At 45.2% G+C, this 25,570-nt stretch overlaps 2 protein-coding genes and 1 pseudogene across 3 annotated transcripts in view; 2 read left to right on the top strand and 1 right to left on the bottom strand.

Moving 5' to 3' along the window:
• The window catches only part of Spn (protein phosphatase 1 regulatory subunit spinophilin), a 96,476-nt gene extending 82,873 nt beyond the window's left edge, over positions 1-13,603 (top strand). Inside the window, exons 17-19 of the mRNA XM_065430946.2 lie at positions 409-650; positions 6,974-7,125; positions 13,436-13,603. Coding sequence (XP_065287018.2) covers positions 409-650; positions 6,974-7,125; positions 13,436-13,562 — 521 coding nt within the window. The 3' untranslated portion in view covers positions 13,563-13,603. The remainder of the gene's footprint in view (positions 1-408; positions 651-6,973; positions 7,126-13,435) is intronic.
• Positions 13,604-18,601: 4,998 nt separating this feature from the next.
• BBS9 (Bardet-Biedl syndrome 9) overlaps positions 18,602-25,570 on the top strand; it is a 75,577-nt gene continuing 68,608 nt past the window's right edge. For both annotated transcript variants that reach the window (XM_065431014.1, XM_065431013.1), the window contains exon 1: positions 18,602-18,711. The gene's annotated coding sequence lies outside the window, so the exon portion shown is untranslated. The remainder of the gene's footprint in view (positions 18,712-25,570) is intronic.
• Positions 21,102-24,705, bottom strand: LOC135901207 (uncharacterized; annotated as a pseudogene).

The following is a 25,570-nucleotide window of genomic DNA, read 5'->3' as shown; positions in this document are numbered from 1 at the left end:
TATAAAGTTCGAAAAATTAGCGATGGCGTGCCTTGGGCATCCAATCAGATAGCTCACCCTACTAGCGTCATTAGGGCAATTTACATCAAATGGTTAAGGCGGCTGAAAATTCAGCCAAGTGATGTACTGCGATAGGCAGCAATGTACATCTTTAAAACCTTATAATAAATTACAGGCTTTACGTGGATCGCTTAGATGCGTCAATTAATGGTCAGAAGAACCTACTCTAACGACTCAGTACTTTTGTACAAAATCGTCAAGATCATTTCAGGGTCCCTTTAACGTGTGAGCTGGAACAGGGTTTAAAGACTATTCTAAATGTAAAGTGCTAGCTGTTGAATCATGTGATGCTCATTTGTGCATTCTGCGTGTAGCTTGGGTGAGAATGTGTGGCTGTGTGAACTGTAGGGGACTGCGGCAGCAGCAGCAGCTTGCGGTCCAGCAGCAGCAACCAGGGGGAATCCAGTGGACGCGAACGGCGTGAGGAAGTGCGGCCACATCACTGGCAGAGCGGTCCTGTAGACCGCTGGAGTGTGTCCCAAGTGGGCCAGTGGCTGGTGGTGCTGGGCCTAGAAGCACATGTAGCCACCTTTGCCACTCAGGGCGTTGGTGGTGAAGCTTTGCTGCTGTTGGACAGTGCCCGACTTAAGGTAAGCTAGAAGAGTTTGAGTTGCACACTTTGCATGTTCAGCTGAAACTTGATATAACGAACCTCGATTTAGCGAAGTTTGTTATGTAGTGAACTTTTTCAAATGACCGATCTTAGTTCCATTTAAAATCATGTATTCCTTGCTGCAGTTTAACAAAGTAATTTCCACACTTTCAATTTAATGAGGTCCATGTACCTGATGCTATCTTGCAAGCAAAAGTGAATTGCTTAGTGAAAAGCTCAATAGTGAATTCATCATTTGCTTGCGTGCTTTCCTGTGACTTGTGCTGGCAATGGCAGGAAACACTGACTGTAAAGTAGAGGACAGAATGCACTGCTTCGTCATTGAGCATGCCAGTATGGAAATTGTGATGTGTGCACTCCATCCATGCTTGCAGTTTCATGGAGCAGTGAGTTTCAACAAAAGGATGGCATCTGAGAAAGTGCATACGAGTGCTTAGTCAACGATGTAAGAAATTTGTAGTGTCGGTGTATTTGCACTATATTGTTATTGAGAATGAACATAGCGAAGCTACAGCCATCTTTGTCTTGGAAATCACTGCGCCAAGTTACTAAAACAGTTATAATACCACCCTAGCTTTTGCTGGCCATCTAGGTGATATGCATGTATACATGATGCCATAGGATGGTGGCTGCTAGCACTAAATGGCTCCATGCGGCAGCTCTGCGCTTGATGTGATCTCTATACGACATGTGCCAGTGGTTTTGACTGTATTGCTGTGTAATTTTTACTGCTGAAATCGTGACGCAAACCTTGACACTGATAGTATTCAAAACATAAAATAATGTTTTTGTTGCATGTGTGAATTTGTTATACAGTTAAAACTCGATATAAGAAACTTCAATATAACGAAATTCTCGACACAACGAAGTATTTAACTTCATAACCTCTTGTCCGTAAACACCATGTATTTATAACCTCAGTATAACGAAGTGTGTTTATATGCCATTTCATTACAACGAAATTTCAATGCCGCCGCAAAGGAATGCCGAAGCAACACGTGGATGCAGATAGTCAAATGATTGCATTACAAGCAGCTGCTTGCAAACGCATCTCTTAAATCGCGCGACAAGAGCGACACCGAAGTGGAGCCGGCATCATGTTCCAAGTGCGATAAGATTCTATCGCGCACTGTGTGCTTTAGGTACGAGTGAAAGTGTGCGAGGGTGAGGCAAGAAAGAAAGTGGCTTCACGAGTGCCGCCTTCCCCCGCGAGCAAAGGGAACGAGGGGGAGGGGAGCGAGCTTGCGGTAAAGTAATCAAGCACGCGAGACAGGGGCAGGCGGAGTGGGTGTGAAGTTGACGCGCCTCTCCGCCGTGGCTTTGCATGGCTGTAAGCGCCGGTGAGCGCATACGCAGCTGCGCACCCTGCTTTATAGGTAAATATGTCGCGTGTACAAAGAGTGGGCGTGCCTCCATGTAAGCTGTCTTACCGCGCGTTTAGTATTGGAGGTCGCGTAATCTCAAGCTTTGGTGACCCGTTGAAGCGAGAAACAACGGAAGCATTCGCTCCCCGCTGTCGCCTTTTTCCTGATAACGTCGTCCCAGCGCGGGCGACGCTATCAGCCGCGGGGGTGGAGTATACGCGAGACCGTGACTGGCTTCGCTTAATCCGTCCCGCCGAGAAGATATCGTAGGTGTACGTGGCATTTGATCAAAATTAATTTTCTCATTCAAATTTGCTTTTTTTTTACTGCCTGATAATTGGGAAATTCTGCGGCCCCTACTGCTTAAGAAAAATCGATCGGCGACTGTACCTATTTGCATAAAAGTTCGAATTTCATTAGAACGAAATTTTGATATAACAAAGCAAATTGCCGATTTTATCGAATTCGTTATATCGAGGCTTAACTGTATCAAGCTTCAGCTGTATAAGCTGAAGGGGCAAGGAGCAATTGTAAGGAGCTGTAAGGAGCAATTGATGCCGCTTAGACCCCCCCTCCCCCCCCCTTTTTTTTGTTCACAGCACACGTGCTGACCCTTGCATATTAATGTGGGATTCTCAAATCAAGACCAAGTGATTTGCTATGCCTATTTTAGTGCATAGTCCCTGGAATGTTGCAAACCATTGTAACTTGTGCTAAATGTAGCATGACAGGAGTCTGACAGGGGAGTGTTAGCATAGCCAGTGAGCAAAGCTACCTTTCCATTTTGTACAAGTCTTGCAGAGACAACAAGGTCACGCATATTCACTCCCATTCTAATCTTATTCATGGCATTTCTTTACAGCACAGACACACTCACTGTGGTTGCTTAGTAGCTATAGTGTTGGACTGCTAAGCACAAGGCCATGGGATCAAATCCCAGCCACGGTGGTCACATTTCGATGGAGGTGAAATTTAAAAACACCCGTGTACCTAGATTTAGGTGCATTTTAAAGAACTCCTGGTGGTCCAAATTTTTTCTGAGTCCCCCACTACAGCGTGCCTCATAATCATATCACAGTTTTGGCACGTAAAACCCCATAATTTAATTATTTTAGAGCACTGACAGAACTGAAACGTTCAACACTAAAGGAAAAAATATTCGAAGCACTTTTCTAGAATAAAATGGGAGTGTGAATCATAAGGGTGTATCCATTGGCTGGGTAGAAAAGGCAGGAAAAGATGTGTTATATTATAGTACCTACAAGATTTTAATGCAAAAGAAGGCTGTTCTATGAAATGCAGTGAAATGGTGGGGGCTCAAAAGTAATCTAGAATGATAATTAGCAGCCTAAATTAAAAACACACAAGTTGCTTTGGGGCTGTGCAAAAGGCAACAAACAGCAAGGGAATAAAGCTTGTTGAGTGACAAGCATAGGATTGATAAAGATAGTATGCACATGGTGTGAGTTTTGTGGCACAAAGCACTAAAGTGCAGAAAGAAAAGAACAAAGGGTTAGGGAAAGAAGGGCAAACACGAGCATTCTATACTAACCGAATTTTTGGTCAAGAACGCAAATATATACACAAGGTGATAGGGTTATCTAACACTGTATTAGAGACACTAGTCGCATCGTTAGGTCAAAACCAGCTGTAAAGATTTGTGAAAATTCATTACATGGCAAGAATTGTCGATAGATTAAGAACCAGACAAGATCAGGTTTGGCATAGGCATCCTATGAGGCATCCATAATTAAGCACTTAGAGACGTGTAATCATCTTCTTTGATGGTACTGATGTCTTTTCTCTCTGGGATTGTTTTGTGTCGTTATTGTTTGAACAATTTTATGCCAAACAAGCAAAAGAATATGTACGAGCTATGAAGGCCTTTGATGACCCAAGATATACTTCTGAAGCACAGTCAAAAGATGATAAAAGAAATACATGTCACCTTCAGTTATAGCCGAAGTACGAAGCACCCAGAGGCACGTCCTACGTCGGTCAAAGAATTATTTCACAACAATGCTAGCAAACTTCATCAAAATGGTACCAGATAAGTTCTGGGACTATTTTAGTGAAAAAAAGAGGTCCATCTTACAAATTTCCATTGATGATACCATAATCACAGATCAAAAGACATTGCTCGCTGTTTTAATACTTATTTTAAGGGTATACTTTCCTCTGCCACTTCATGCACGACCCATACCATTGAGTTCAGTGCTTGGGATGTGAACTTTAGTAACTGTCGAGCAATGGTCTCCATATTACTTCACGTAAGGACTTGTAATCTGACAACATACCATTTGTCTGCCTTTGGCAGTAGACAGACTCTCTTGCAAAGTTTCGTGAATTTCAATTTTGCACATCTCTTATTATATCTGTAAAGTCTCTTGACAACTTGAATGAACGAGAGAATAATGCAAACCAAGGGGCTCTGTTTTTGTTTATCACAACCATTAAAGCCCACAGACAATGAAACCAAGGAAAGCATATGAGAAATTAGCGGTGGTTGAAATTGAAGTGTAGAAAATTATGAGGGGGGGGGGAGGAAAATGAAAGTGGATAAAAAAATAACTTGCTGCTGGTGGGAGCAGAACCCTCTCTGGATTATGCGTGTGTTGCACTACTAATTGTACTGTGGCGACGGCTATCAATCTGGCCACTATCTTGGTTATTTATGTGTACTAGATCTAGCCCTGAGAGTGTTAGCCGGCACCACTCCGGGCAACGGCGGACGAATGAACATCCTTTTTCTTTGCCCGATGGCATCGCGTAACATGTTAGCTTAGGAGAGCAGGCACATGTCTAGTAAACCCTCGTTTGCTACCTAATGGCATCAAGGCTGCGAGATTCAAGACCCCTGCTACGAATGAACGAGAGAATTGAAATTGAAAAGTAGGAAATAATGAAGAAAAGGGGAAATGAAAATGGACGAAAAGATAGCTTGTTGCTAATGGAAGCCGAACCCACAACCTCCTCACTACACATGTGTTGCACTACCAATTGTGCTACGGCGACTGCTATCGATCTGACGTGCTATATTGGGTATTTATGTGTACTAGTATTAGTATGAGTACTAGTGCTAGTATTTATGTGTTACAGCTATTATTTTTTTTCTTTATAATGATGGTCAGATTGATTTCATCTTCTAAGATATTCGGCAAAGCTTTTGACAAGCTCCCTTATGATACGTTGATAATCTAATATTTAAGTTTAGAAAAATTGACATTCCTGAACTATTTGTATCATGGATTGCAGCATACCTGACTAATTCTCAACAACTTGTGGATGTGGGGACCCAACACTAAGACTGTCTTTAGGTCACATCTGGTGTTCTGCAGGGCAGTCTTTTAGGCCCTTTCTTATTACATGTTAATGGCACTGTTAGTGTAATATGACCATGTGTTCGAATAAAGTTTGTTGACGATTGCGTCTTGTATAATCAGATAACCTGTTCCCTGACCAGGATGACCTCAACAACACAAATGGAATGATCATTAATGTGTAAAAAAGTGTATTATTCCCTATCATGAGAAGCCAACAAATAGACACCAAGTAAAACATAGGGGAAATTACTTGTACTTACCAATTAAATTAAAGAAATGATAAATTAATGGCATTGAAAGTGGATGAAAAAACAACTTGCTGCAGGTGGGGAATGATCCCATGTCTTCGCATTACGCGTGGTGCGAATTTATCATTTCGTTATTTCAATTAGTAAGCACAAGTAATTTCCCCTATGTTTTCCTTGGTGTCCTTGTTTGTTGGTTTCTCATGATATGATTAATAAAAAAATCTGGCCCCTCGGTTAACCCCTTTCTTCTTGTATTATTCCTTGTATCATAAGAAGGCATCACTTTCAATACTTATAAACTAAGAACTAAGCTCTTAATTGCTAAAAAAGGGGACTAATTACAAACACTGGGGTGTTACCCTTACTAGCAACCTGTCCTGGAACCTTCACATCAGTAACATATGTGGTTCCATCTTTCACAAGCTATGTTTTTTTTTTGAAATATAAACTTCAAAAGAAAGCTCCTTCTAATGCCAAGCTGCTAGTCTATCATACAATTATCAGACCAAAATTGGAATATGCCTATGTGGCCTGGGGCCCCTATACTCAATGCGATATCAATAGTCTTGAACAAATCCAAAGTATACAATAAATTCTTCATATTGGACTCGCCATCAGGACTAATAAATTGTATTGGATGTACCCTTATTCGAAGTACAGGGAAAGAAATTGAACCTTGAATTTCTTTGCCAACTAATTAACAAAAAGCTAGCCTTCGACCCATCACATTATGTAATGCCCCCTGTAACCAGACATATTCATGAAATGCCACTATCAGCCTACCCTATCAGCCTACCCTAACTAGGGGTGAGTGGGGGGAGGGGCACTATGCATCAGCACTTCGTGCACCATAGTTGGCGCGTGCCTGCTTGACAACTGCAGTCTGGTTCAAGCATGAGAAAGCAATGGAAGCTAACCATTATATTCCTTGAAAAGCATCAGTCATTCCAGCATGTTGCTTAGGTTTCAAGGAAAGTGTTTCAGGGCTCCTTTAAGTACTTCAGAAAGATTCACATGGATCATGCAGGTTAATCACACCGTCATTGCAGGCCTACTACAACATGCTTAAGAGTGCACAAAGTTTAGATAAATGCTACAACTGTTGCAGTAGCCTACGGCGTATTCAGCAGCACTGCAGACTTCCTTTAAAGAAGTGTTTTTTTACTGAAGTTAAGGCATAGCAAGAAAGTTTATCGAGAAGATGATAGGGAGGATTGGCAGACTACGGAGCATGGTGAGGGACTCGTCACACATTGTATGCCACTCTGGTAATGTGCACGGGCTTTGGCATGCCCCAGCTGTTTTGAAACTGGAAATGTATACTCTGGCCTGGGCAAGAATTGAATGGCCTTTTCTATATTCCAGGAGCTGGGAGTGGTGTCTACAAATGATCGGTCTTTGCTGAAGAAGAAGGTCAAGGAGCTTCGATCCCAGCTGGACAAGGAGCGCAAGGCCCAAGAGAAGGAATTGCGTGCCCGTGAAAAGCTTCAGCGCAAGGCAGACAAGGCAAAGCGCAAGTGAGGCCACAGCCCTTTGGCATTGGCAGAAAACAGCTATGGTGGCTTGACCTTTTGTTACCACTCCCCTTGGAGAATTCATGTGAGCTAGCGTGTGCTCAGTTCATTTCGAACACAACGAACGTCACACTCACAATGTGCATTGGGCAGCCCCAGGAATAAGCTACCTGAGAGCATACTCCTCTGGGAAGGAAGTGATGCTGCATATATTCTTATGTTTATTTCAAAATGCTACACCTTGAGGCAGTCTCTGGAACAGAGATCTTAGAGGGAATGATGGCTCATGAGTGTTCCCATTATTGTCTTTCCTTGTTTGTTTTCTTGCACATATGGCTGAAGGCCTTATTGGTATGTAAATGCACATGCACACATATATTTAACATACATTCCTTTTACACCAGAGTTTATGTAACGCCTATGGGTTGTGACTGATCCTCTGGCAGCTAGTGGAAGCCTCTTGTATTGTTGCTGCTGGTAAAGCACGCAGTGGTTGATTTTTGTCCTGAAACCTCCCTCCCCCTATTCTTGTATTCCCCCCCCCCCAAATCTTTTTGTGTGCATGTGTGCGCGTGTGTGTGTGGGTACTGAATTTTTTTTTTTTTGCCCTTTTAGATATTCAGCGTGTCATTTCACAGAGGTTCTTGTTTGTCCCCCATCACTTGCCGAGCTCTTAAGATGTCATTGTAGTTGCGGCTCCCTGTACCATTTTGTACATTTCATATGAGTACCTAGTATTTGTTGTGTTCTTGTTGATCTTAGTCATGTAGGATGTCGTGGGGTAGTGACCGAGTGTTTCGATTCTTGAGGGCATGAGGGCAGCCATGCACACAGGCTATTTCTTCTTGAATCGATATCCACTTGATTTTGCTCCTGCTGTATTGTGTGCCGTTTCTGCTCATACTGCACTGTACTTTTCCGGTGCCTGACTTATGCTTCTCTCTCACTTTGTATGGTGTGCAGCTCTGACAAACTTGCCTAAGTTTGCAGCTGTAATGTGTGGGTGCTGTTTTTGTTGTTGTTGCAAAACCATTTTTTCCCCCTCAAGATACCTCTGTGCATGTTACCGAAATTGGGGCCATTTCTTTATGACAGGGTACCATGGCTGTACAGTAGAACATCGCTATAGTAAGCTGCTTTGTGGTTAACATATTTATAAGATAAGAAAACCTTTTGTCTGCAACTTTTTAAGATTTATGGGTGTCTATGGCATTGTACCTGCGCATAGTGAAAGTGCATTTGTTAAGTGATACGGTTTCAGTGCCAGAAACTCTAGAAATGGTATTGGTTGTAGTGTATTATCTGCTTAGTCAGAGTTTACATATTGGAACATAACAATGTGTAAACTGCAATATTTATGGTATAGGTGCTGGAGGTCTCCAAATTGCTATAAATTTGCATTATAGGTGCAGAGACTAACAAGAAGGCTTTCACTGTAATGGCAGCTTTAGCAGTAAACAGTAGTAATGAGTGTGGAAAAACGTTGACTGAAGTTGTACACTGTGGTTTAATATGTAATGTAACATGCAATCCTCTTGCCGGCGTCTCAAGCAATGAGAGCACAAGATCACATACTGCCTGTGGTCAGCGGTACACATGCTCAAAATTTTTTGCAGCATTGCTTGGAGCAAGCACGTCGTGTGCAACATTTTTTTTCCCAAAAAGTGGTTAGTGCCAGCTGCTGCAGGCACAATTGTCTGTAATTTCGCACATGTTCAGCATGGCCACTGCACTGTCTCCTTGTGCATTCCCTTGCTCAAAACGTGGGTCACAGGCTTGACTGTTACATCTGTTGGACCGGACTGTGCAAGAAGCCTCAGGTAGAATTAATGTGTAGCTGTATTTCTAAAAAATGTGCCCATCACTGCAATGTGTCCTGGTTACAGGGTACTTTCAGCACACACACACGAAAGAAAAACTGGTTTCTGATGTAGTGAAGATACCAACATGTTGAAGGTGTCTTTTGCTTAATGGACTGCAGGTACTACAGCAGTGTTCTACTGTGCTATTTAATAAATTGATGTCAGATGCTTAGCAGAAGCTTTTATTTAGATATAGAAGTTATGGTGTATTTTACCTATGTTATATTTTGTGGAGTAGCTCTGTTGTTTCAGGGTGGCTGAGGCAGATTAACTAGCTCAGTCTTTTTCTTTCCGTGTAGAGTTGTATTTCATTGCATGAATTCTCATGTAGTATACCAGTCTGTAAAAGTTTGTCATGTGTTACATCATTGGCAGCTGCTAGGCACTCTTTTTTAAAACTGTGTTTACTGCTCTTTATAGCTGTGCTGGTTGTGAAACTCCTCTGAAGGTGCTGGTCTTATGACAGAATTAGCGAGTATGTTGAGTAGCACTTGGCAACGTCAAAGAGTTTAGCAGGAAAAGAAGATTTTAAGCAACATTTATTTATGCCAGTGGTATTCACTCATCCTTATTATAGTTTTTTTTTTTCATATGTAAACTTGTGGCATTTTCGCATTGCAGTCATTAAAGAAGCCATGGGCCGCTCATGCACTGCCTTTTTGTATATTATATTGAACATGTCACGTTTGCGGACTGTGAAATGTCTCGGCTCATAGCTGTCTGTGTGTGTGTGCTGTGTGCAAGCCTCATGTGATGGGACTTGAAATAATTGGGCTAAGCACGATGTTTCCCTTCTGAGTTGCTATGCAACACACATGAAAGTGGGCACAGATTGGATTAATTGAATTAAAATGTGCCACTCTAACTAGTGGCAGTGGGTTGCAGCACAAGTGTTATCTGAACTTAATTCAGGTTGGTGCTGACTCGTAAAAGATTTAGGGTAGTGGTATAATAGGCAAGTACTATTATAATATTCTAGCTCTAGCACAGGACGATGTGCCAAGTGTTGCAGCTGATAGCAAACGTGAAACAAATGGCTTGGCCTTGAAAACTTGAAACACATTACTATGCTGGTGCTTTTGCATTCAATATATTTTATAGCTTTCGAATGGTGTTTCTAAAGTGACCAAATTTAGACTGCTGAATAAGGACTTTTGGCAAGGGAAACGCAGAAGTGAACCAAACCTGTGATGTTTGGCTCTTTGTCACTTCTGAGAACTCCCCCACCTCTTGTTTATCTCTTTTGAAGAAGATAGGCTCCTGGCATTTCTGATTTTGCTCACTGTTCTTTGACATTTGAACTGCCCTTCTGATGCACTTGTGACTAATTGCTGTGGGCAGCTGGCAGAGCATCAGAATGTTAAGAGAAGCTTAATCGTTAAGCGAGACAGGTGGGTACCCCTTTGTATGGAAAAACAAAACATAATATATGTGTGTGTGTAGAAAAACTGAAAGGAAATAGAACAGTTATGGCTGATGATAAAGGTAATGTCTGTGGTGGTGTGGTGATGTAACATTTTTTTGAAGTATTGGTTGATTAGCTAGCAATAACAAGTCATCTGAAGTCTGTAGGGAAAACCCTTCAGTAGCTTTACCGGTGGTCTAGGAATTACTCTTTTGGTGCAACACAGTGTCTCAACTGCACTGGCAGGTTGGATTACTAATGAAGCAGGCATATGCTGATACACTCTGTGAACCTGAAAGAACCAAGGTAACTTCAGCATGTTGCAGAAGGTGCATAGGTTCAGGCTAGGTTTCTTTTGCTCAAAGCATCTGGAAAGCACATGAACAAATGCTGAAGCATAGCTCCAGCTTTCCCGTCAGGCTCTCATTTTACTCTTTATACAGGTCCTCCACGCTTGCGTGACAGTTTTGTTGACATGCTGTGATAGCGCCTGAAGAATTGATGTTTTTTATTTTATGTTTACAAAGTACGTATTATACTTAAGGTGATGCTTGAACTAAAATCAGCCTCATTTGTTTTTACCACGAAGTGCATTCATTGCACGCTTATGCCAGTAGATATAGTGCTCGTAGTGTTGTAGCACAAGGTCTGCTCTTTCATTTGGAAAGTTTGAGTGCAGGCAGAGAATGTGATGTTTTCTGTACACAGCATAACTTGAAGGCTGCATGTATGATATTAATTTGGCTGTGGTTATTTAAACACTTCAGAATAAAATTGATGACAGTATAGCAATCACAGGTATCTTGTCTACACATGCACACGCAAGTTTTCAGTAATTAACATGCATGGAGGAAGGAAGTAAACTAGGACGAAGCATTACATCATGCAGCCAGCATTCGCAAACCAACTATCTGTGAAGCCATCCCCCTTGCCTTTTGTCTCTAAAAAAAGTTGGGCTAACATGCAATCCTGCTCAGTGGACTCGACATGATGGGCTTAGTTCCCATTAGGTTTTAATTGACGCGTACTACTTCATGTTCTTTAGCAACCGCTCTGTGCACATTTTCTCCCAATATGCTTGGAGAACTTTGGTCGTCCATATTGCAGCATATACATTTATTGTCTTCTTCGCAAAAACTTGAGTGCGGCAGCCGCACATTGCTTGCACATTGCTTTTGCACCCGGTGTCTTTTTGAAAGAGTGCAGCAGTGGAAGACACTAAAGCTTACTGCAATATGATCCATGTGTTGGGATGACTCTCTTGGCTTCATTTGGGTTGCACAGTGCTCCCTTCTAGCTCTTTCCCTCCTCCATATTCACATGTCTCTAGCAGATTTCAGTTTGTCTTTGGATGCAAACAGTGGTATTCATCACAAGTTCCTTGTGAGAATCGAGGTGCTAGGCTGCTCATGATAGGTCTGAAAACAAAAAGTTTAATATGTGTGGGTGCCCCGTAATGACATACACTAGAGGCGCATTTGACACTGTGCATTTCTTTCAGTTTTAAGCAAGGCTTTCACTGATGGACAGTTCTGCATCCTGAATAAATTTTGTATGAAAAATTTTCATTGTGTAGTAAATTATGTAGCTATGAACTCGTATGATCTGAGTTTGAAAAAATAAATTGTGGTTTTTATGCAGTCATAGCATGGCTTTTTTTTTTTTTTGCACACTAGATGGGCACTACTGTCGTGCTCAGGAGTGTGATGGCTGACATACTTCATTTTTGGCTTAAACTCAACATTGTCTGCATGAACATACAAAGCTCGTCTCTTTCAAGCACTAGTACTAGTACAGAAATGCACTTCTGTACTAGCGCTTGAAAGTACAGAAGTGGTGCTAGTACAGAAGTGTACTCTGTACTAAAACTTTGTACACACTTGATGCTAGTGCATTCACTGAGTTCACATTTGGTCGGTTTTTTGTAGCACAGGATTTCTAAAGAATGAAGTGGGAGGGAAGTGGCAACTCCATAAAGAAGCAAGTAGTGTATTTACTATGGTTGTGGTCTAGAATGGCATAGAGTGGCCTATAAAATGTTCAGAAAATTGTAGAGTGTGAGTGAAGCAGATGTGGTTGGTAACCATCTGCCTTCCTATCTACAGCAAGGTGTTGCCACAAACATACTTGCTTATTTAAAGAGAAGCCAGTCCCTTAAGTCCTAAGGGGACCTATGCTTCTGATGCTTTTATCATTTCGCCTATAAACATGTTGGTGCTGACATTTGATATGGTTGACTTTTGAATATTGGTGCAGATACTTAATTAGGTGCTGAAGTCTTTGTGATATATTTTGAAGTACTGGAAACCTTGTGAAGATTACACTTGCGTTGCTTATGTTGAGGTGCAGTCCAGCCTTTCAGGAAACACTGACCACATTGACATCTTAGAATATGTAAAATATGTAAATGTGGAAATATGAATAATATGGAAAATGTTTTGACTTTGGCTGAAATATTTGTACTCTATTTTCGCAAGTGAACTAATCTGATTATGTTCATGGTGGTTCTCTATGAAGTGACTAATGCCACAAATTTCATGATGCAGGGAGGTCATTATAGTTCGGAGTTTCAAAATGCTTAGATGAATGTTTATGAGAAACAGTTTTCCTAATATTGATGTTCTTTTGTATAGGTGCAAGTAAAATAGTATTTGAACACGGTGAAAATTCCCAACCTTCTTATCGTTTTTTCTTTTTCAAAAGACTTTTGAGGTTGTTGAGGTGGTTCCAGAAAGCTGGAAAGTGCCGTCAGGTGGGGGCTGTTTGCCTTGCCAGTCTGTCGATACTGTGTGAGCGCTCCGAGAGAAACAAATCTGGGATTATCTTTCTCATGATCATGCTATATAATATGGCTTAGGTGGCTCTAAGAACCCTACAGTCCAGCCCTTCAGCTGTAACTTGGCTTTGTTCAAGTGAATGGTTCAAAAGAAATGTGCCAAGTGGCTAATTGTAGTCTATGCAAGTTTGAAGGTAGCACCAACTTGATTAAAGTATGAATAATACTCCCAATTTCTCGTAATCTCGCGCTTTTTTGCCCATTCCGCAGGTGGCTTCATCTTTGTGTACCATGTGCGATAGACACAAGGGAACAGCAAGTGCACTTCAATAGCACCGACAGACAAAGTGCATATCGGCGTGATAGGCGCTCGCCCTATACTTTATTTCGTGTATAAATATCCCATGACCTGTGAATAAAATAAAGTGTACCCCTGCACCTGATGTCTCATACAGTGTCGTAAGAGTCAAATGCACGATATCAGAAGTAGCCAGTTGTGACACCGGCTTCGGTAACTTACAGTGAACAGATGCACCCGCCAAAGAAATGGAATGCCATGGATTTTGAGGATACAAGTCACTGTTTTTCACAGGCGTTGTCAGAAAGAATTGCAAGATCTTCAAAGTGAATTGAGACTGCAAGTTGGGCTAGTTGGATTAGATTCAGGATAACCAACAAAACTCAGTGCTAAGGTGAAGGACAAAGAAAAGAGTGCACGACCGAAGTGTTGTCTGACAACGTTAATTTACACAGAAGCAAAAAAAAAAATATACAATGCAGTGAAAACGCAGCGGTCGTGTCGTGCACTCTTTTGTTCTTTGTCTTAGTGCTGACTTCTATTTGTTACAATGACCTAAGCAGAAGTTTCAGCTCTCTCTGGCAATATTGGAGTCTGTTGAAAAGCCCTAAGCAGAATCAACGAAAACCAGGCTGCTATGGCCGCAGATGGGGGTGCAGTTAAGTCTACAGCGCATTCATTTTAGTGGAAGGTGAGAGCAACTACTCTACAATGGTCAGTAAATTTGCTGAATGATGTGTTGCTCAGAGCAATGAATTATGCAAGCGGTACTTGTTCCGCAAGCAAGCAGAACCTGGCGAACCCTACTAGAAGTTCTTAAGAGACTTGAAGATGCAAGCACAAGTCTGTTGAGGGTCAGGAGTCTAATTGTTTTTGGCACTGACGGATAAGGAAATGTGCGAAAAAAAGAAAAAAAAAAAGCCTTGGAGACAGGCTGATGCTACAAAAGGCGGAGCAAGTGCGCAAGGCAGCCGAAGGAAAGGTTGAGCTCCAGTAAGCAGGAGCACAAGACCATCGCAAGTGAACTGGGCACGAACGAGAACTTCAGTCCTTCGAAGCCAGGTGCATTTGTGCGAGATGCCGATGAACGCATGAACCCCGAAGCTGCCTGGCGTTGGGCCGACATGCCGCAAGTGCCAGAATAACTATTCTTTGATGTTTGTTGCAAGGGTAATGCTCGAACTGCTGAGTTAACACGTCATGCAATGACGACTTTGAAATACCTAGTAATGTTGCCCGTAGCATCGGCAACCAACGCGACTGGGTTATAAGTAAACGCACCTCATCTATCGAATTTTCAACAGCGTGGAGCCGAAGCTATTATTAGAAGGAAACTGTACTCTGCTAAAGTCATATAGAGGAAGTGAAATTCACCACTTTTCAAATGTCAAGGATTTCTGAGGTTGTAAACCTGCGAGCGCCTTCAACGATGCGGTGTCGTGAATATCCACATTATAAGCGGTACCGCAGTGCATGACAAACAATTTTCAAAGCCTGCAGTAGCCCAAGGCCCCGAGCTAAAGAAAGTCCCTAAAAAGGGACTAAAACCGGCATCCTTGGAACTAACGCACATTGCAAAGGGCCATTACACAGAGAAACAGCTTTTCGTTAAGCACCAGAACTGCTACGCAGTCTTCATTGTTAGAAATGTATTCAAAGAAATAAGTGCAAGTAACCTTTTGCCGCTAATCATACGTTTTTGCATGATATAACGCTAAACTGCCATGTGAACTGCAAAACGTTATTACATGCGTTGTAAGTAGCCAGGAGTTTCACAGTAGTAGCATTACAGGGTGTCTACCAACCGGGAAAACCGGGAATTCTCGGTGATTTTGAGTAGTATGGAAATACTTAGGGAAAACTCGGGGAATTCGAGCTTCTATCAGGGAAAATTAGCTGTAATAAAGGGAACGAAAGTCGCTGTAATGCTGGCTCGACTAAGAGAGGAATCGCAACGAATTATTTTGAACGCTGTGTCATCGGCTGGACTAGTTGCCATTGTACAGTCAACGGCCGACTTTCCGGATTCCCGATAATTTGGACGGCTTCGCGGCCTCACCACGTACCCCATAGAACGTCTCAGAAAACGTGTCAGAAATTTTGGAAGCGAGAACCCTTCGCCGTCCGATTTTCCGGACTTTTTGCCCTGACCGAAGGTGCGAAACGGCATTAATAAAAAGCACCACCGCTGCCGTTTCGATTGCATCGCGGCCTCGAACCGGCGCTCTCGTACGCAGATCCGATGGCCCGCCGCAACGCTAGGCCTAGCTGCTTCGACGTTTGCTATTAACCTTCTTGCCGTCCGGTGCCGTGTTTTTCATTGAAAGAATTGCCGCTGTCAGCAATGGCACCGACTCCGCCTTTGTGGTAATCGCAATGCCATAGCTTCGATGCTCGGAAAGCACAATGCGTTACATAAAGGCGGTTTCCGAAAGTTAGTTTTGCCTTAGTACAATTGTGCCATGCGGTGAAGCATATGCAAATGTATTGCGGTGAAGCATAACAAGTGTGGGAAGGGGCAATTCTTACGGGACACATTAGGTTAAGACAAAGCGCAAAAAGAAGAAAAAAATACAAGAGGACAAAAGAAGGAAACGAAGATGCAGCGCTAGTTATGTAGTACCAACTAGCCCGCCAATCTGTTCTCTTGAACACATTATGTATTCCTTAATTATACACGCATGCACCCGTTATCTCCTGTCACAGTAGGATCACCGATATGCCTAATAAGTGTACTGGCAGGCCTTCAGAGCTTTTTCGGAAGTGCCTGTGGCGATTGAAACCCATAAGGGCAATAAAAGACGTGCATTCTAGTTTTCGAACTTCCCAATTTTTTGGACGTTTTCGCGGCCCCTAGGGAGTTAGAAAAATCAGACGTTGAGTGTACAACTGACCAGGAGGATGCTTCAAATGGTCCGTCGGGCGAATGCGCGGCGGAAGGAGGACAAGTACACAAAGGACCTACGCATTGAGGAATGAATGGGAAAGGAAGCGTGCCATTGCTTCTTTCAAGGAGCTTGAGCTCAAAAAACAAAGTGGTGGCTGACGCCGAGATGCAGGTGACCATCATCCAAACCGAATAAACACTTAAAAGCAGTGAAACGCAACACGTTGAGGCGTTGTGCGTGGGCTGAGAGTATGTTAGGACAGTTGAGGTTGACTTTCCAGCTGCTGAGAGAGAATATCACTTGTTTCAAAGTTCGGGCCTCATACCAATGAGCTTGCTATAAGTTGATAGAAATAGCTCATATTTGAAAATATTCGCTTCTGTATGCATCTCCTTTTTATTCGTGTTTGAGAATGCTCGACTCAATTTGCAATGGGTTTTACCATTCTTTTCGAAGATATTTTATTCGCCGTGTATTTTACTAACACTAATTGCCTTCTGTTTTCCTCTGGGGCAAGATAAACGTTGCTTCTTACTATTCAAACTGGATTAAGTGGTTTTTTAACATGCTTTCTAGAGAGTGACAGCATTGGGCGACATGTTGTCAGCCCATCTTTACATAAAACAAATTTCTGGGTCACACAGGGAATTTTGCAAGGGCATTCAGGGAAAACCTGGAAAACTCGGGGAATTTGGCAATGTCAACTTAATAGACACGTACCCTGCATTACTATTATCTCGCCTTTTAGAATTATCCGACAAAGAAGTCTGCCACTGCTGGCTATAAGAAAGTTTCCAGTGCCAAATGACCTCGAAAACATCCGAGGAAATTTGCGACTGTGAGAGAACGTTTACGATCGACCTACTTCCGGAGAAAAAGCTAATAATTGCCCTCTAATTATAGATATTGTACATATTTTGATATTCACTAGCCCATATTTCGCATCGCATTGCAACGGGCTACGCGATATCCGTTAATTCCTAATCTTGCGCATGCATATTCGATGAACTGACATTACATTTAAAATATATGCCATGTTACCGTATTGTGGTAACTTAAAAGCCGCATGTCTGTAGACAACGTTACGCGTGGCACGTGCAGTTATTATGCGAAGCATATTAACGTAGGTTTCGGGCCTTCGCGCGACGCCCGGCGGTGGCCACCATTGACACTGAAGTGGGGTCACGTGACATGACGTCACGTGATGACGTCACACAGGCTGTAGATGGGGCCTCATATCACGCCGTCGGTTGCCTCCCGGCGGTGGCCACCATTGGCCTTCAAGTAGGTCACGTGACATGACGTCACGTGATGACGTCACACCGGCTGCAGATGGGGCCTCATATCGCGCCGTCGGTCGCCTCCCGGCGGTGGCCGCCATTGACCCTGAAGTGAGATCACATGATGTGACGTCACGTGATGACGTCACACCGGCTGCAGATGGGGCCTCATATCGCGCCGTCGGACGTCGCCCGGCGGAGGCCTCCACGCTTCGGTTCGCGCCGTCGCGCGCGACGCGGCGGCGGCGCCACCATCGCTGCATCACGTGATATGTGACGTCACGCCAGGGATGAAGCGGCGCGCGCCCGCCGTCGCGTCAGTCTCTGTGCTCGCAACCGCGCCAGCGTCTTTGCGCCGGGCGTGTATGCGGTCAAGATGCCTCCAAACGCTAAGGATACGCTAAGGTTAAGCCCAGTGGATGCGAAGCATCCACTGGGCTTAACCTTGATAAGCCTCCATTTTTTTTTAGTTGATGTAACTCAGCCTTTTGCTTGTACTCTGACGAAGACCGGGCCCCGGTCGATCACGTTAATATGAAATATTCACACGTGTGTCTTACTTTTGTGTCATATTTACCCCTCTTAAAACGATGATTTCTTGCCACAATTTCGACAACTCTCTACCGCCCAGACAGAAATCCTAGGTGCGCTAATGTTCGTCGAAGATGTAATCAGCCAAGAAGGCACCAGACCAAGTCCTTCACTGATAAAGTGCTTGTCGCAGATGCTACAACCAAATGATAAGCTAGCAGTGCGACGAATGCCCAGGGTTGTGAACTACTTCGGCAAGTTTTTTGTGATAGCATTAGAGGCGGACTACACACATTTCGTAGGTATCCGTGTGACGAAAAATATGGGGCGATCCCGAAGGCATGCAGTGCAGTCTAATGCAGCGTCTCGAAGCGATAGCTGTCACGAGGGCATAATGCGAGAAACTGGCTCGTGAAGCACGCGCCAGACGTTTCGAAGAGCGACTTTGGTACGAGAAAAGCGCGTGTGCTATCGTAGCCTATAGCTAATGGTTAGAGCATTGGGCCGCAGTACTGGATGACGGAGGTTCGATCCTACTACCCTTTGTAGGTATGTAATAGAAAGCTCGAGGTGTGTGGAGCGTACGCGAGGCGCGTAAAGTATAAACCCCATGCAAGCGATCTTGCGCGCGACAGTGACAAGCGACGCGATGGAGATGGCTGTCGCGTTCGCTCGTCGCCTACACGTCGCACCTCATGCGAGCGATAACTTCGAGCGACGTCTTCCCAGTGTTGCCGATATGAGGGCAGCAATATAGGTGCCGAAACTATAGCGTGACGCGTGCTTTATTAGCTCAAGTTCATGTGTTTTACTGTAAAAAGCAGCATAAAATATTTCTGAAAGTCTTGCAGTAGGTTCTTTGCACGTATAAAAATTCAATAGTTTGCTTGTTCCGTGCGACAACCGGAAGTACTTGAGTTATGTAAGTACATCCAGTTTCATAGCGCTTCTGGGCGACGTAGATTTGCAGAACCGAGCGATCGCGCGACAAGACCAAGCGATCTGGTCACGCGACGGCCTGATCCGTCGCTCGTCGCTGTCGCGCACAAAATCGCGCTCATGGGGTTTTAGCCTTAACATTGCACGAAATTGCAAGTTTGTACGAGATACGAAGATAGAAACGTCACTTTCATAAATGAGTGTGAGTACAAGGTCGCCCGCGACGCACGCGTGCAGCTGTCGAGTCATACGTCACGATCGCATTCTAACCTCCTTATTGCGTTTCCTTCGGTGCTTTCACGTCAAGCGTCATTTAGATCAAGTCAAGCGTGGCCTTCAAGTTAAGATGCATTTCTGAATACGGGGGTAGGTATATATCACATACTGGGAGAGCGGTGAAAAGTTCTGGCCTAGTTTTAGAGCGCAGCTCTTTGGCGTCCGTTCCTGGGTTTCGCGTCGTCGTCGGCGTTGGCGTTGTCGTCGGCCTCGTAACCAGCTCGCCGACGAATCTGCTCCGCCGCCGCGCATGCGCGCTGTCGGCTCTCCGGGCGAGGGAGGATGATGGAAGGGAGGAGGAGAGACTGTGGAGGAGGGCTGGCTACACAAATGGCTCTTTGGCGTCCGTTCCTGGGTTTCGCGTCGGCGTTGTCGTCGGCCTCGTAACCAGCTCCGCCCCCCTTTCATCCCCCCAGCGCTAGCAGCGACCGACTGATACCGCTTTCGTGAGTCCGCTACCGCACTCACGAAAGACGTCGTGCACTTCCTGCAACTCGCATTAACCGTCCATCGATCCACACCGATGTTAGTAGTGGGGGACTTTAATGTTGACATAAAGACAAACAGCAATTTCCTAACACTTATGCGGGAGAACATCCCGTTCCTCTCGCTCGTAACGCGTCCCACGGCTGTGACAACCTCGCGAGGCACTTGTATAGATCTCGTCTTTGAGAATCAAGCATTGGTGTACCAAGTCGAACATATATCAGTCTATTTCTCCGACCACAAAGCTTCCTTCATGACTGTCAAGAACTGTTAGTGGAGTCTTTGTTAAAGGAATACGTGTGAAAAATAAAAAAAAATTCTGTGATAGCGCATACATGTGTTGCTCGATTTCTTTGCCTCAATCTATCGAAAAGGTGAAACAGCTTATTTGCTGCGCTCAAATTTCGCATTAGGAAGTAACGTAATCGTCGGTAATTTTTTTATTCTCTCCAGTCCCAAGAAAGAAGTTTTCGTACAATGTCTCAAACTTGCTTATTTGGCACTTCTAGACATAAATGAGCATAGGAAAAAAACAAGTCTTAAAAAAAAAATGAAGAGGAGTGGTGAAATTTGGTTGTACCCGATCGGGGACTGTGGGTCTCAACGGGTGTGGAAGTTGAGAAAGCAGTTGCGGTTTTGCAAGCAGAGAAATATGCCACATTTCATGCATTTTACTCTCGATTTACTGCTGCAGCCTGGATTTCGGCATCTGTTGTGCGATCCCAGCTTTTGTTGCTCCGGAAAGTGTCCAGTCCTGTATCTGACGTCATTCGGAGGTAGCAGATTGATCTTTCCCCTCTGTGGTGGACTTGGTTGCGCCTCTTCATCTTCACTTTCGGCTTCGTGAGCTCTTGACCTTTTCGATCGCCGCGTTTCCGCTTGAATTAAGGCAACAGCAATGTTCATTTTGAATTCCAGCAGGTCGAGCGTTTGCTGCTTTGTGGTCTGACTTTGCTCACAACCCCTTTTGTACTCAATCCATCCGTTGCAGCAGGCCATGTCCAGAAACTGCGCGAACACGCGGACCGTCCACTTTTTCATTCGCATAGAGATACAATAGTACGAGACGAAACGGTCGATCAGGTCCACTACGCTCACGTACTTACTTGTACTTCGCTACCGCATCTGGCTGCTGCATTTTGACTCCCCCCCACCCGATCTTTACACCATCTTTGGCAGCTTCCTTCTGGCACGATGCCAAATGCAGTGGATAACATCAGGACAGATTTATTGTCCTTCTACTTGACAATGCACATTTTTTCGTCACTCCGCACCTTACACACTGAATCTCCGCGCTGCATATCGCAGTCCTGCGGCATTGCGGACGCAACTCCGCCGGTCCGGTTTCCCATCACTGTTCCAGTTAGAAACACATTTCCTTCGACCAGGTGCTCAGCAATTTTGAGGCCTGTGAAATACCTGTCCGTGAAGACGAAAGTATCTTGATCTCGATTTAACGTTTGGGCAAGTTTCTTGATAACACTTCCACCGACACCAAATTCCCGCATGTCATCATCAGGAACTGTTCCCTTGCCAACATAGATGGCGAAGTCCAGCACCAAGCCGTCTGGGGATGCCATTACAAAATGTTCAAGCCCTACAGGATTTGGCTTTGAGGGAACGGACTGCCACACAGGGTACCTGCCAGAAAACGGTATCATTTGTTCGTCAGTGGACACCTCACGAGATCGCGGTAGCTCAATGCAGGCGTTTCGGAAAGAGGTGATGATAGGCTTTACGAGAAACAGCTCGGTGTTTTTCTCCTGTTCTTCATCTGGTATTGACAGCTTGTCAACGAAGTGCACGTAACTCCTGAGTTCAAAAACCCTGTTTCGGGTTATTGCCTGAGCAATGAGCTCGATTCTGAACATTCTTGACCAGTACAGTCGAACCCTTGGAAGCATCTATGCTTGGTAGCTTCAGGATCCCCATTGCAATGTGGATGCCCACAAATATCTTCAGTTCTTTCGAATCTGTTTGCACAGACCTCCCTCTAGCCTGAACAGAGTACACATTGGTCTGGAATGCGCATTCTTCCCAGAAATCTTCGGGAAAGTATTTAAAGAAATACTTCAATGGTGTGTCTATGTCTTCGCATTCCTGATTCATCAGCACTTCCTTTTCCTCTATCGTCAAAGCAGGAAGCCTGATGCAAAAGAAAAGAAGGCGCATTTAGCGCAAAATGTTATTGCCTTCAAAGTGCTTTAACGTCGCTCTCTGCGCGTCAAGAAACAAGGAAATACTTACGTTCCGTGCCTCCACTTGAATGCAGTCTGTCCTTTTTGTCGCTGGTCATTTGTGCCGGCCGGGCTGTCTTCAATTTCTGATTCTGTGTCGCTATCTTCGTCCGGGTCGTCGATGGTGTCAAAACTTTCGATGTCCTCTGACTCTGATAGATAAGCGTCACTTTCTTGAAGAAGAGCCTGAATCTCATCCTCAGTCAAGTACGTTGCTGAAAGCCGCAAAGGAACAACCGTTACAGTCCCCGTTCGGGGACATCAACGAGACGCAGCAGCGAAGCAGGTAGACTACACTTGACTCAAATTGTGGGAACACCTTTCAAAACTGCTGGGATAGTCTCAAAATAGGGAATGAATGAAACCACGTTTATTCCACATTAAAATGCGCTGCGGTGGAAAGAGGAGGGGTGTTATTGCAAAAGGGGAAGGGTAAGGCTGCCTCCGTTTTATTAATGAACGTCCTGGAGGCAGCCAAGTGGGGGCTGCATGACGCTTGTGGCTGTCGCGGAGCCGATCGCCGACGGGTACGTGGTGCTGCAGGGTCCTGGAAGAACAGCAGCAGTGCTCGCCAGAGCTCGATGGCATGGTTCGGAGACGTGGTATCCGGGCAAACCCAAGTCCGGAGAGAAGAAGGCCAGGGTCCCCGCTGTAAGGTGGCCAGGGCACGAAGCCTTGGTGGGATGTAGAGGGGGCACTCCCAACAAAGGTGGTTGAGATCAGCACGACATGTGTACATGGAACAGAACCCACTTACGGGTGGTGGTGTGCCGCCCTTGTGGAAACGGTTCAACAAGTGAGGAGTAAGGAGGGTGCTTGTCTGGATTCTCCGAAGCAAGACTGACTCTCGCCGTGTGAATATCTTAGGTGGAAGTGACGGTATAGAGAGTGGATTGCCCACTGCTGCGAGGTAGGCGGCACGTCGTTGTTTGGTCGCATGCTTGTCTGCCATTGGGTCTGCTACCTCAGGTGTGATAGCTAGGAGAGGATAAGGATTATCGGAGGCTCTGGCTAGCGCGGTAGGGAGATGAGCGCGCGCCAGTCTATGAGCCTTCTCGTTTCTGGAGATACCGCAGTGCGCAGGGACCCAGTGAATGGTAACATCGTGACCGCATTCGCGGAGCAGGCGTGCCTGGTGCCGGATCTTCTGCAGTACGGGGTCTGTGTAAATAACATTAGCACATGCCCGATGGGCAGCCTGGGAATCTGTGTACACATGATGGTGAACAGGTTCAGTTTGAGACGAAGTTGCGAAGGCCCACTCCAAATAATCTAGGATGGCCATTAGCTCAGCGCGGATGCTGGACATTGCTTCTGCTGATATATGATAGCGGCGGTTCTGATTTTCATTTGTCTGGTCGTACCACGCAGTCGCATAACAGGTGTTACTAGCGTCATCTGCAGGCAGTGCAGCGTCCGTGTATATGATGCGTTCAGTCAAGGAGAGTGAACTCGTAGCCTCATGCCTCTTGGCATATGCAAGGCGCCGCATTCGCTGAGTAGGGTCCATATTGAGAGGAAGTGGCCTGCCATCGGTGAGAGCCGTGATTTCCCACGGCGGCGTGTTGTTGGGCAAAATGGGCATTTTGTGGACGTCATACCCGAGGAGCATGAGTGTGTGTCGCCCGGCTTTTGTGGCGCGAAGTCTTGTCTCTTGTGTATAGATGTGCATGTCTACGCGCTCGGACAGGTTGTTCAGTTTCCTACAACTTTTAAGCGCTTCGAGGCTTGTGTACCTTGGGAGTCCAGTTACAATGTGTTTGGCTTCGTTAAGTAACCGGTCGAGCGCGTGCATCTGTGTGCGGTTGATTGGATAATACGGCAGCCTGTACATGATACGGGAGACAAGAAAAGCTTGAGCGAACTGCCGCATTTCACATTCGTTTACTCCACGGGCGCGGGTAGAGATTCTGCGTAAAGCGTGCAGGATTTGTTTGCTGGTCTTGGTAACACATTGGAACCAAGTGTTCGCTGTGCAGTTCTCGTCTAGGTGCATACCGAGTATTCGGATAGTAGATTCCCGTGTGATGGTTTGGTCACCGATGTACAGTTTAAAAGACTACTTTTCTTCCTGCTTTCCAAAGGTAGACCTGCCACCATGAATGACGACAAACTCTGTTTTGTCTGGGGCAGTGTGTAAACCCGTTTCCGTGGCATAGGCGTGAATAATGTCGAGAGCTCGTTGTAAGACGTCCTCCTGCTCCTCGATGCACCCTTGATGCGTCCACACGGTGACGTCAGCGGCGTACACCGCGTGTTTCAGGCCCGGTACGTCGGCAAGGCGCTTAGGTATCTGGTGCATAGCTATATTAAACAGCGTCGGTGAAATAACGGAGCCCTGGGGGACGCCTACGTGGTTGGTTCGTATGGCACTGGCGTCGTGACCAACTTGATAGCTTCGCTCTTCAAGGCAACCCGCTATGAAGCTGTACATCTTCCCTCTGATGCCAAAGGCACGTGCTTTGATCATGATAGTGTTATGTGGGACGGAATCAAATGCCTTGCGTATATCCACTGCGACAACGGCTCGTGGGTGCACCGAATTAGAGTCGAGGACGTGCTGTTTTAGGCGGGCTAGCACATCCTGTGTTGATAGCCCACGGCGAAATCCATATAGTGTAGGAGCCAAAAGGTCGCGATCTTCAAGGTACCACATCAAGCGTGTGTTGACCATGCTCTCCATTACTTTACAGACACACGAGGTCAAAGAGATCGTACGGAGGTTGGATAAGGTATGTGGTGGTTTACCAGGCTTCGGAATGGGCTTGACCACCGAAAACTTCCAAGTGGAGGGCAGTATCCCGGTATCCCAGACTCGATTAAATTCTTCGAGAAAAGCGTGCTTGTGCTCAAGGGGCAGATTGCGTAGATGAGCCACGCCCACCTCATTGACCCCTGGAGCACTACGTGCGTTAGCACGCTGCAAGGTGTGCTCCAGCTCGATCATGGTGAAGGGGTTAAGTGGTTCATTATCTTCAGAATGTACATCCTTCTGGTATGTGGTGTCTGTGGGGCGAGACGTCCGTGGGAAAAACAGTTCAGCGGGCTTATTCGGCAAGTTCCTGAGCGCTGATGCCTTCGCGGAGGGCCACACGAGCCGCGCCGTTGTTGGTCTTGCGCCGGCCGAGAAGAGAGCGCAGGATGGCCCAAACCTTGGACGTATGAGTCTGTCCATTGATGGATTCGCAAATTCCCATCCAGCGGTCTGACGCGAGCATAGTCGTATATTCTTCGATCAAGCGCTGTATTTTGCGCAACCGTGCTTTTTGGTGAGCAGTGCGACCAGACCGCCCGTACTGAGCGAGTATCCGGTGCCTTCTATTCCATAAGGTGAGCAGATGTCTATCAGGCTCTGGGTGGTCAGAAGGAAGCCGTAAGTGTTTGGTGGCTCTTCGCTTCGCTACGCACAGCTGTGATACCAGATGGTCAATGTTCTTGGCTGGAGACTGCTGCTGCAGTAACTCGCGGTA

The sequence above is a fragment of the Dermacentor albipictus genome, chromosome 1, assembly GCF_038994185.2.
Source record: "Dermacentor albipictus isolate Rhodes 1998 colony chromosome 1, USDA_Dalb.pri_finalv2, whole genome shotgun sequence".
Lineage (NCBI taxonomy): Eukaryota > Metazoa > Arthropoda > Arachnida > Ixodida > Ixodidae > Dermacentor > Dermacentor albipictus.
This window is presented reverse-complemented; position numbering and strand designations above follow the sequence as displayed.